Here is an 11,875-nt window from a genome sequence, read left to right as displayed (position 1 = left end):
CAAACAGACAAATGCTCATTAGAGACCATCCCTAAACATAAACGTTTGGTCTGGCCTTAATGTTAGTTATCAAATAGTTTTAATACCATAACTTCAACAATATTGTAAACCATAGACAAACAACAAATAAATATCTGTGTGGTTGATGGCTGCATAAAGGCATAAAAATACGAATTCTCTAATTTGCCCACAGGAAACCAACATCGCCCAATCTTAATACACTCTAGTTAAACAAATTAGTTTACATGTATAGCAGTAGTATTCAGTCCAATCAGGCAAATAAATTCTAGTCATCTGTCTATTTGTAACTCTCAAACAGAAATACCAAGATCAGTAACCAATTATCAGTTCAAAGAATCAAACAGTGTCAGAAACAAAACACATACCAATGCACAACATGCACTTATGACAGTCAGAATTTTCTATGCACACAAGAACATATTTCACAACAGTTACTAAAAAATATACCTGTATCAGCAGCACACATTGCTGTTGTCCCTTCACTCTGTGCAACCCCAAGATCACTAGTAGTTTAGCATCTTCATCTAATTCCTCTATTATAGGTTGGCCAGAATGCACTTTTGTCTCCACCACAAACATACTGTGCGTCTATTTCCTGTCAAGAATGAGTTCGTGAATGTATAGCCGACACATTAGATACAATGCCACTTCAGCAGACATCAAACAGTACATATAATAATTAAGAATGTATGACAAACAAGAAAATAATGTGTGTGTGTGCATGTGTGTGTCTGTGTCTGTGCGTGTCTCATAGTGATGGTGAGTTATAGCATAATTTTCTGCTTACATCATACGTCTCTAAGAGCACTGCACCATAATTAGTAGTTCCTAAACTTAGCATCTGAAGCCCAACCATTTACACAAGGTGCAACATTCATAACCTGTGTCTATCCCACGACGACTAATCGACATAGGCCATGTTCCAAATTGCATTTACGCAACAGTAATTAGAGATTTCGCCAAATAAAATGTGATGTCAGGAGTGAAAGCCAATTAATCATGTGACATCAAAACAGCCAATTGTGCAACTTTGTAAACACTCTGTTGTGTTTGACTGCAATACACATCTAGATAAGGACAAGGAGAAAAGCAGTATTTGCCACTGATTTCAGCAAAACCAATTCTTGTCTGCTTGCATGCATGCCACTATTTCAAAATTAATTGCCACATGTGCTCAATCTATTTTAGCTATTTGTCATTCTCTCACGCAAGTTAGTGGTAGTGGCTGCGTATAACTTATGTAAGTGACAAACTGGTGAGTAGCATAGCGTTCTAGCTAGGATTTTGTAAACCGTCAATATGACGTCGTTAAATATAATGACGTCAATTAATGGCGTCATCAAATGTTTGATGTTGACATGTTTGGTAATGACATCATAAAAATTGCTTTATCTGTTCCCTGGTTGTACTAGAGTTAGATGCATGTATGTTAGTAGTAACTTCAAGACTTTATCAATAGTCTTCTGACATTTTGGTACAGTTAGCTAACCGCACTTTTTTCTAAAATTGTAGTTTATGTCTATCATATTTTGTCTCATCTATGGAATGTAGAATATCTACATACAACAATATACTATTCTACTACTGCATGATTGGTGGACTGTTCAATATCATTGCCACTCAGATCTTGTATCTTGTTGAATAAACCTCATTGAACATAACCTTGTTAACGTGGCAAATTTAGCAAAGAAGGGGACGAAGAAAGGACAGAATATCTATAATGTCACAAATAAATATTAATGATGTTCCTGATACAATGTGCTGAATAAAAGACTGCAGAACAACTGAAACTGATCTGCGTGATGGAAGAGTTTTGCATCTTGTCAGCAAAGTGCTGTAGTCAGGAAACACAAGTGAATGCAGATAGTACATATACATTGTGCGGCACTACCAATGTCTTTTAATGAATCATATTTATAAAAACTTTACTTATCTTCAAGCGGGCTAGTATTAAGTTAAAAACAGAACAGACTCGCTACACTTCTGGAAATCGCATACCTCTGTAGCGTGAGTTACGCACTACACAAGTACAAGACACTATAGTGAAAGTTAAAAGAATGCCAAATGGGGGGAGAGCCCTGCGCGCCCCATCTGGATCTGCCACTGGTTAAACATAACCAGCGTGCAAAATAACGGCCGGACATCGGACATTTACCGACCAAACAAAGCATCTGTCCGGCCACTCGTCCGGTGGCGTAGCGTCAGGTGTGTAATTCCGTATCAGCAACCCGCATTCTCGCTCATCCCAATGTCCTGTCAAGAAAACTTAGTTTCCAGAGTTTGCGCATGAAACAAATGCAAACAGCCACGCGTCATCATGTACAGTACACTGTACAACTACAGTACTGCTGTACGTGTATTTTGTCAAATCCCGGGTGTGGCGGCCCACGTACACATGCTGGGGTTCCAAGGGTTGCAGCGCAACAAAAATGCAGCGGACAGCCACGGGCCGTAGACATATGTGTGTACAGTACACGGTGAACGTGGCAGGATAGGAAAAGCAGAGATATTTGCGTGTAATGTTTTCTGTAGGGGCTATAAGAACCTGAAGATGATTAGGTTGATAACATAGCAGGAAGTCACTGAACTACATACCATGGTAGACTGCCACTAGCGTAGCATAGTGCATGATCTTGGAACCATTGCAGTGTCCACGTCTAGAGGTATGGCACATATGAGGACGACAATGACGTTTCCAAAACTCATTACGCACGACAATTGAAGAACTGAACGGTCATGCAGAATTTTAAGTGGATGTGTTTGTAGCCAGGACGCTCATCTAGCTGTCAGAGGAATGAAAGTCTGTCAATGGTTAGTCAAACTATTTTAGTAATTTGTCAGGTAGGTTGTAATAATTGCACGCATATGACTCTTTATCAAGGAATGCAACATCAAAGTGTTATCTAGAGCCATGAAACCTGGCACTTAGTCAGGCATCCTCGAACTAGCTGCAGTGACAGATGTCGCTATTCGAGCGGAGTATCCCAAGAGATTTGGTTTGGCAACACAAATACATAGACACGTGTACCAACTTCAAATTACTGCAGCAACCCATTATAATTGTCATTAATTGATCCACTATAGTAGCTAGATCTAAATGGGAAAACATATGCCTCCACCCGAATCACTTTGTTCCTTGTACTTGCATATCTAGTGTGGTGGACTCAGATGTTGAAAATATATATGGTGGGATCAGTGTGTGTTCACGTTCACTTGCACGTGTTATTGCTTCACTCCTTGAGGATGTATTACAAGGTCTTTACTCCCAAGAAGGTGTCCATTGGACCCGGCAAGAATATAATAATATATATACTAGTCTGTTAAATATATGTATATATGTGTGTGATTAATTGTAAGTGATAAGTAGGATTTGCCAGGATTGGAATGTCCGACCAAACATTTCTAATATCCGACAAATATTAATTGTGTTGTAAATCACCTACCTTCAACTTTGGTTTTCTGTGTCTGTGGCTTAGAAAGAGTTTTGATAGTATGTCGAATGTCACCCATCCGAATGAGCAGTATGTTGAGTGCTAAGTTTGATTAAACCAAAGTGAGAGTTTGAAAATGCAGCTGCAAGACACTAGACAAAGAGACAGAAAGGACAGAAAGCAACAGATAGACAGAGATAGACCAGCAGTAAACATGCAAACATGCACAAAGACAAACAACAAACAAAAACAACTATAACAAGCGTAAAACAAAATAACCCTACAACTAACCCTAAAACCAAAATAAAGAGACAAACAGACTACCAAACATAAAACAGACATTTGGTGGAGTTTGTCCTTTTCAAAGTAAGCAAACATCAGGAGCTGCTGCCAATAGCCTAAGGTCACACCCCACCCCTATGGCAAGTCTCCTGTTTGCTACTGAGGAGAACTCTGCATGGGCTTGTGCTATAGTAATCTCCTATAGCCAGGCCAGATACACTGTCTCATGACACTAAGTTAGTAGCTTTCATTTTGGGAAACTTATGCCGCAACAGGCTCAAACCTCAGAAGCTAATGATCAAGTCACAGCCAATTGCCACTACCATCTCCAATCAAAGCCCAGGTCGTCATTTATGCTCCTGAGTCGAGAGAGGCAATTGTGTGTGAGCTCCTTGCCCAAGCGAATTACAACTGCACAGTACTCATCCAAGACTGGAAGTGCGACCCAAAGTTACCAGATGTTTCCGCTCTCCAAATGCATATCTCTAACAATTGAGCTATAAGATGCCACGCTTTCCAAAATTCTGTACCTAACTGCATGCTACTTGTACATGCACTTCAATATAAGAAACCTAATTACATATACATAAAACATACTATAATCATAATGTCATAACCAGTTATGCAAATAAAGGTCTTTAAGTTTGTTCAACTCAAATGAACTTTTCCTTACAGCAAAAGGCAAATGAGCGGGATATAACCAATTACGTACCATGGTCAGCATATAAACTAATGCAAAAATTCGTTGTGATATGGGGCTTGCCTGTGGATGACAAGACATAATTTTATCTTCAACTCAAATGCATGATTTGATAGACGAATTCAGTTTTGTATTTCTTAGATTCACCGGCTATAGATCTGGACATGCCGTAGAAAGAATAGCATGTTGGACAGGCATTCTACACTATAGACAACAAACAGACAGATACTGGTACATTTTAACACGATATTAGCTACAAAATTTTCATCAAACACGATACGTGGCTCACCTTCATCTTCTCCTTTCTTTTCCAGCAGAGCTTTCTCCAACAAACCAGACAAATTTCACATAGCATAATAACGGTAAAATCTACCGGTAGATTCAGTAAATTAAGCAAACACTGAACTAACCTTCATCCAGCAGATGTAATGCAGGACCGAATCCCCACACGTCACCGCACAGAAACGATCATGACCGCGACTCTAGCCACCTGTCTAAATCTGCAGTCCCGGATAAAACCGCTAAACACTCTAGACAGTGTACACACCGCTGCGATGAGTGAATCCGCTGCTCTCGATGTTCAAGTAATTGAGCAATTGCATTCTGAAGATATGTCAGCACATGACATCTCTTCAAATACTGAGAGCACAATTCAAAAGTCAATCCCATGAGGTATGTAAGTAGATTTGTGATAAATTATGTTATAAAATTTACCAAATTATAGTAGAAAGAAACTATAGCGTTATAACAAGATTTGGTGTGAAGAAGCTAAGACAAGCAGCCATCATTACTTGTATGTTAATTAATTAAATAATTAAGTTATAGTGTGAGTTAATTAGTATATTTTACTGATCTAGAAGACAGACAGACAGGCAACTGACATACAAACTGACAGACAAGGCAACCTCAACAGAATTATGAAGTTAATTAATTAAGTCATACGTGACACTGATTATACTCAAGTCTAGTGATGTGTTTGTACAGGTTCTTATCAGATTATTTTGTTTGTGTTCAGCACGGAACTCAGTCGTTTAGAGAATTTTCCTTTGTGAAGGCTACACCTCAAAATCGCCTCTTTCTTATAAAACTATTTTATTGCTGTTTCAAACCTATTGGTCATCAGGGAGACCTCCTCAACATCAGGGAATACCATTGTCTTGTCACTCTCATATCTCCTGGGTTTCCTCTCGAAACTATTCAGAAAACGGCTTGAATTATATTAACTGATGATGTGATGGATTGCTTGGTGGCTTTTCGTGACTTTATTTATGCCTTTCAAGTGCAATTTGTATATGAAGAGTTTCTCAAGCTCTGCCTTGAGGTATGTTCTCAAATGTCTTGGCTGCTGCTATAAGAGCCAACTGAGAGTCAACAGGATCGAGAGTGGTGGTGGTACCAACCTCTACCATTTCACCAACAAAGCCTAAAGATAGCAAAGATACAAACACTACAACGGTGCTTGAAAACATTGATTCTCTCGTGTTTATTGGTTTATTAGAAGAACAGTTGGAGTCGAGGAAGTTGTCCTGCCATCCTCCTATGGATGTCCTGCGTCATATATTGGAATACAAACAAAGTGTATCTTACTATGAATTTGTTACCTTGGTGGTGAAATCAGAGGAAGGCAATGAACACTTGAGTACATTGCCCTCGGGTGAGAAACTATTCGTATGCTCTCTGTCTTCATCTACTTTTAGAAAACAATCACACACTTAGACAGAGTTCACAAAATTTCTAATATTAATTAAAATGTAAAATTTGGGCTAAACCTATACACAGTACAAGAAGATTATAGTGAAGATCAGTGGAAACTACAGTTGCACTTGCTAGCGGTCTAGCTAAACACGTTACTTTATTACTCTATTTCTAGCAGTACAGTCCTAGATCTGTTTTATGAAAGAAAATGCAAAACACATTTTACTAATTATTGTTATAGAGCATAAGTCAATTTGAACAACAGATCATCACCGAGAGCATCAAACCTGCCAATAACAATATCAAGAATATAAAATACTGAAAAATGCTAACATAGTTCGACATTGTCTGGTCAATTCGAGAATACAAAGTGCAAAAACAGAGCTAAGCTTATTGCTATTGCTAAGGAAATCTTTTCTACAAGCACAGAAATGATATCAAGTAAAAATTACATGTCACCATCACCAATTGGGCTGAACAAAGGTGACATCAGCCACTCCGTCCATCTTACCCTTTACCATCCGTTTAGGAGGACATGCTGTATATTCGTCTGTCTCACAAATACGACTAATGATTCTGCAAGCTTCAGCTGCTGTTGGTCGTGTGGCAGGATTATCTCTCATCAAGTGTTTACATAAAGAATGGACGTTTAGCTGACGGACAAGTAAGACTTGATCCATTCTTTTCGACGGTTTGGAGTAACAGCAGTAAACAGCTGACATAGGGTCACCCCCATACTGTACATGTCCGTCTTCTTGCTTTTTGGTAGAGCTGGAGCAACAAATCTCTCTGTTGGTGTGTATTCTGGATTGAGAAGGCCGGCTGAAAGTGAAGCATCTTGAAAACGAGCGGCTCCTAGATCACCCAGTTTGGCTCTCATTGTTGCAGTTACCAGGATGTTCCTTGGGCTGATGTCACCATGGAGAAGCTCCATTGGTTGCTATAGCAACACAGCAAACAATAAGACCAGAAACAATAAGGAAATGATAGGGAGTCTCTACATTGATATCCTTGTCTGAACAGTTACTTGTAGGTCTATGTGAATCGATCCTTCTATGGTTGACAACTCCGTATAAGTTAAGTTGTTCACTGATCGTATTTTCCAATCATGAATACTTATTGACTAAATGATTATATCCACTTGTGTAATAAATTAGTGCCTGATCTATTTCCATAGTCTAACTGTCAGTCTTCAAAACTTGCCTTCCTGCCACCTTGTGTGATCACCAGACTGTTCTGTGTATGTTTCTGCTCGTCGGTGAATATATCTCATAAATCAAAAGTGAGCTCCGATATGTAGCTTAATTAAATAATTGAATGTCTGTCTGTCTGTCTGTCTGTCTGTCCATCTGTCTCTGTCCTTCTGTTTGTCTGTGCTAATATCGTGGCCAGATGATCGGCTCAACTTCCTTTACAATTTGATCATTTACGTGTGAATGAGATGATATCAACTCAACCTTATTTCATTTACTGTTCTCACCATGGAGTGAATGTGATCCAGTGCACAAAAAGAATCATGTGCCATGTCAACTTTTTCTCGTAAAGTGAGAGGTGCAGCATCTCGTTGACATGCATCAATCACACTAGAAACGGAGCTGCTCTGTAACTCTGTGATAACCCACGCCTTCTTGACTTCTTTCTCCAGAGTGACACCACAAACAACAGCAATGTTGGGATGATGTAACTTCCATGCTACAGACGCTTCTTGTTGCACAAGTTGAACGTATCGTTCAACATTAGCCGGATGATCATACAAACATTTGACAGCAACAGGACAGCCATCCCAATATCCAACAGAAACAGCTAAACAACAGTACAGACTCTTAATCATTTACGCAAGCAACCCCCACACACAAAGATGGGCCAGCTGTATTTGAAAACGTCAAGTAAGTGCAGTTTAAGTCTTGCAAGCCGTGCTGGCCTCTCCCAGCCTTTATTGCCAAGCCTGAACAAGCCGGCCTTAGCCAATTGTAACATGTAAATATATAAGTGCTGGCCTAAAGTGTGTCTCACCTCCATATGATCCACGTCCTAGTTCCGTGCCAGTCAATTGAATGTCACGTGAAGGAATCTTAAAAACTTCGTTTTCTTGTTCTTGCTTGTATCGTTCAATTGCAGCATCTGCATCTGAAAGCAGCTCTACAACGTTAGCTTTTCCTACTTGCGCTTCATTCAGTAATCGCTGAACATTTTCCTTCTCTACACTCAGTTGCTCAATTTGCTGTCGAGCTTCATTGAGATCATTCTGAACGTCATGTCTTTCTTCTTGCTCTCGTTCTAATCGTCATCGTAGATCTTCTTTCTCCCTTCTTTCTCTAGCAACTGCATGCTCTTTCTCCCTTCTTTCTCTAGCAACTGCCTGTTTTCTCTTCAATTGCTCATCTCTCAGTGCCTTCTGTAGATCTGTGATTTGTTGTCTAAAGTCATCCATTTGCCTGCCTTTTGCTAAACCATCTTGTGTCACTTGCTCTATTTGTTGAATCAGATGTTGTGCTAACTTATTTACCAATTTTGCCACTTCTGTTGGAGATCGTAGTATGGGTGTAGTAGTCTGTATAAATCAAAGAAATTCTTATAAATATAATAAGAATAGTAATACTAATAATGCCTGCAATTTATATCAAATCGGCTAGTCATTGATTGCCGTATGGATTACACAGAGACATGTACCCTGCTGGTCTCACCTGCTGGGTTGGTGGGTGCCCAGATGGGTGTAAAGACCCCACTTGCCCATCACAGAGGGGCATAACAACACATAAATGTACTCAAACACAAAATATACTAGCCAGTTACACTATAGGATATCCCATTATAACAGAAATGTACAGCACACTCATACAATCATTTTAAATGTCGGCTACTGACTAAAAAATATTAAATGTATTGATAAAAGTACATGCCAGTGGTCTGTCCTGTCTTTGCAATTTTTCCAAGTTCTCATATCATTTCATCTCGATTCCAAATGAAAATCATCAATCCAAGTCAACTCTTGCTCCCAAAGCGCCCAAAGTAACAAAGTATCATTCTGTTGACATTACACTATCCAAGCTGCTTAGACCTGAGTGTTGAAAGTTAGCTACACCCCAATTCATTAATAGCTACACTCACTTAGCCAACTTAATCTATTAAAATCCTATCCTTCTGATAATAAATGTATAGTAGTGTGGAAAGCAATACTCAGTTCAAATGCACATCAGACAACTAGCTACACAAAGAAAAATCTCTACAGAAATTGCACTAAACCACTGATACAAACTTAATCAGCTGACCCTCCATTGCTCCTGTCACTGGTGACGAGAGATGACCAGCAGCTGGAATTGCTGCTGAGCTTGTATGATGACCTTAAAACAAATGCAGGATTTACCCTTAATTAAGCATCACATAAATCAATAAAAACTAAACAAATTGTTACTGGTTAGTTGGATGGCTCAGTTGTGAGTTGCAAATATGATAAAATTAAATAATGACAATCTACTGGAAACTATTACGTGAGATAAACTTGTGTGATAATGAAAATAGTCACCTCTTCTAACATTAGTATGCTGTTACTTCAAGGGATATGAAAAATCATTGTACATGTACAGTATTGTCTATTGTGTGACATCGTCATAATGCACTTGATTGTCTCACTTACTGGGAAGTTGAACTGCAACAGTACTCTAACATCAAACATAAACAAGTTATAGTTAATACACAAAATTTACACAACACAACAATCAGATCACACTTCAATGAATTCCTTCAGATGGGAAAGGATAGCAGAAAGAATTTCTTTGTGACTGCCAAAAACTGATCGCAATCTTTCTTGTCCTGCTTGCATTGCAGTTTTGCCAGCCTGTGCAAGAAAAGCACAATGTTTGTTATTGGTGCAATAAATGGCAACACCTCATACCTTACTACTATATGTATATATACATACATGTTCATTAAACAACATAAATTATTTACAAATTTAATGCTAATACACAGTTACTGTAATCCAGAGTTCTTTAGATGTTATTCACACATTAACAACAATATTGTTTTAGTCAGATCGATGATATCTACAAATGCCAGAGCCTGTAAGACAGAATAACCTGCATGGCTCTTGATTCTCACAGTTTAACACCCAGTGCTTCCGTCTAACTCCTGCCCCAGAAGTGGGATATTCCGTCTAACTCCTCCCCAGAAGTGGGTTAGGTAAGAATAAGCTTTCTCAAGCATTTACCAATTGTGAATTATCAGTTAGCTACATGGAGATCAACCAGCGAGATGTCTTTCTATCCTCAGCTGTATTGTTCTTTAATCAGTCAAGTGGAACCTAATCTGCAATGCACACAAAAAACTGCCAAGGCCACAAGCTCTAACACAATATGTCTAGGCGTATTCCTAGGGCCTTGTCACAACTTATTCATGATATCCTGATTGAGAAGTTGGACTACACTGAATACATTGGTAAAAGTAGACACACCAGCGGACAATGAGTTGTTTTGCGAGCTGACCAAGAATTCCTGGGAACAACACTGAATACTAACTGCTCATATCTGACCAATCTCTTATTATTTTACATTATAGCTCAAAGAACAACTAACACATATTAAAAATACTTCAAACCAAATACAACAAGTGTCTACATACATTGTTCTTAGCTGACACATCAACTCTCAATGATGTCAACAGCTTCACAACTGACAAGTGGTCCTTCTTAAGATCAAAATGTGAACAGATCAGATGTACGGCTGTTGATCTCTTCTAAACAATAAACAATTTACATGAGATACAAAAAACAATCAAAACCAGAAATTTACAATGATACTAAAATGGCACGCAGTCATACTGCACCAACAAACAGACTATTATCAAATAGCAGCAACTGCTTGCTGGCACAGATGCTTTCAGTTAAGCAGCTTCTCCACTGCACACTGTGAAGAAACCAAACCTTCATTGCAATCATATTACATACACACTTCATACCATCACAGGCCCAAGCAAATCATCGCATGTCACAAACAACAGTTTGAATGTCATTACAAAATATGTTACATACAAACAAACTTACAGTAGTTGTTGCTGCTTTGTTGCACTTTGATTGAATGAGACGTTCTACTACAGGTAAACGACCATTAAGACATGCCCAGAGAAATGGTGTGTAGCCACCCTAAACAATTTGAAACAATAACTACACGTCATCAAAGTAATGTTAACAGTAAAACCTTATCACGATCTTCAGTGTTGAGACCAATTCTCAACAGATAATCAACAACCTCAACATTACCAGCAACGTGTAGAGCTGTCCATCCATCCTGTAGTTGACACACAATGTTAGAAGAACATTTATCAGTACAATGCTAACTGCAATGAATGCAAACATACACAACAGACATTATTGCATTAGAACCAATTAACATTTAAACAGTAAACAAACTTCTGAATAAGTCAATTCAACCAAATTGTTGTTGATACAAACAAAGAGAAAAGATAAATGAGTTGGTACTCAGAAAGTCAGTTAGCTAGTTTCACAACCCACTTGCTCTATGCAAGATACGAAATACTTTGTTTGCTTGATCAATGCATTTTATGTAAAAAGACTGTATCACCAATTGAGTTCTACATTAATTAATTAAAAACTCTTATCTATATTCATGTTCTGGAATCCTATCGCTTTGTTTGTGTCAGCTCTACCCAACAGACTGCAGGTCATGTAAATTAGAGTTCACCTGTTCCGAACATCAGAGATGGGCATGGATCTATTGCAGCTGCTGGTAGT

At 38.6% G+C, this 11,875-nt stretch overlaps 2 protein-coding genes and 1 long non-coding RNA gene across 3 annotated transcripts; all 3 read right to left on the bottom strand.

The window, feature by feature from the left end:
- Nucleotides 1-474: 474 nt before the first annotated feature.
- LOC134183824 (uncharacterized) lies at nucleotides 475-4,933 on the bottom strand. The gene is made up of 4 exons (XR_009970589.1): nucleotides 4,845-4,933; nucleotides 4,724-4,753; nucleotides 3,465-3,554; nucleotides 475-616 (listed from the first exon to the last, which is right to left on the bottom strand). It is a non-coding gene; the product is annotated as an uncharacterized LOC134183824 (long non-coding RNA).
- A 1,461-nt stretch (nucleotides 4,934-6,394) lies between these two features.
- On the bottom strand, nucleotides 6,395-8,410 carry LOC134183569 (probable serine/threonine-protein kinase DDB_G0281745; the record flags this gene model as incomplete). Its single annotated transcript, XM_062651154.1, has 3 exons — nucleotides 6,395-7,069; nucleotides 7,610-7,932; nucleotides 8,143-8,410. Coding segments are annotated over 3 exons (882 nt in total), but the record flags the coding sequence as incomplete, so codon positions are not given.
- LOC134182853 (kinase D-interacting substrate of 220 kDa-like) lies at nucleotides 8,408-11,479 on the bottom strand. Its single transcript, XM_062650294.1, has 8 exons — nucleotides 11,462-11,479; nucleotides 11,322-11,411; nucleotides 11,168-11,266; nucleotides 10,747-10,860; nucleotides 9,857-9,964; nucleotides 9,764-9,788; nucleotides 9,399-9,470; nucleotides 8,408-8,680 (listed from the first exon to the last, which is right to left on the bottom strand). The coding sequence occupies exons 1-8, from the start codon at nucleotides 11,477-11,479 to the stop codon at nucleotides 8,628-8,630; spliced, it is 579 nt and encodes a 192-aa protein (XP_062506278.1). The 3' UTR covers nucleotides 8,408-8,627.
- Between the last annotated feature and the right edge of the window lie 396 nt (nucleotides 11,480-11,875).

Source organism: Corticium candelabrum, chromosome 8, assembly GCF_963422355.1.
Source record: "Corticium candelabrum chromosome 8, ooCorCand1.1, whole genome shotgun sequence".
Classification (NCBI taxonomy): Eukaryota; Metazoa; Porifera; class Homoscleromorpha; order Homosclerophorida; family Plakinidae; genus Corticium; species Corticium candelabrum.
Note: the sequence above shows the minus strand (reverse complement) of the source record. Positions and strands in the feature narration are given on the sequence as shown.

Excerpts from the sequence above, each read along its gene's own strand:
- LOC134182853 (XM_062650294.1), bottom strand. Across the intron at positions 9,965-10,746 it reads ATGTGTCAGCTAAGAACAAT|GCTGGCAAAACTGCAATGCA; the intron begins GTATGTAGACAC and ends TTTCTTGCACAG. Across the intron at positions 8,681-9,398 it reads AGTGACAGGAGCAATGGAGG|ACTACTACACCCATACTACG; the intron begins GTCAGCTGATTA and ends TGATTTATACAG.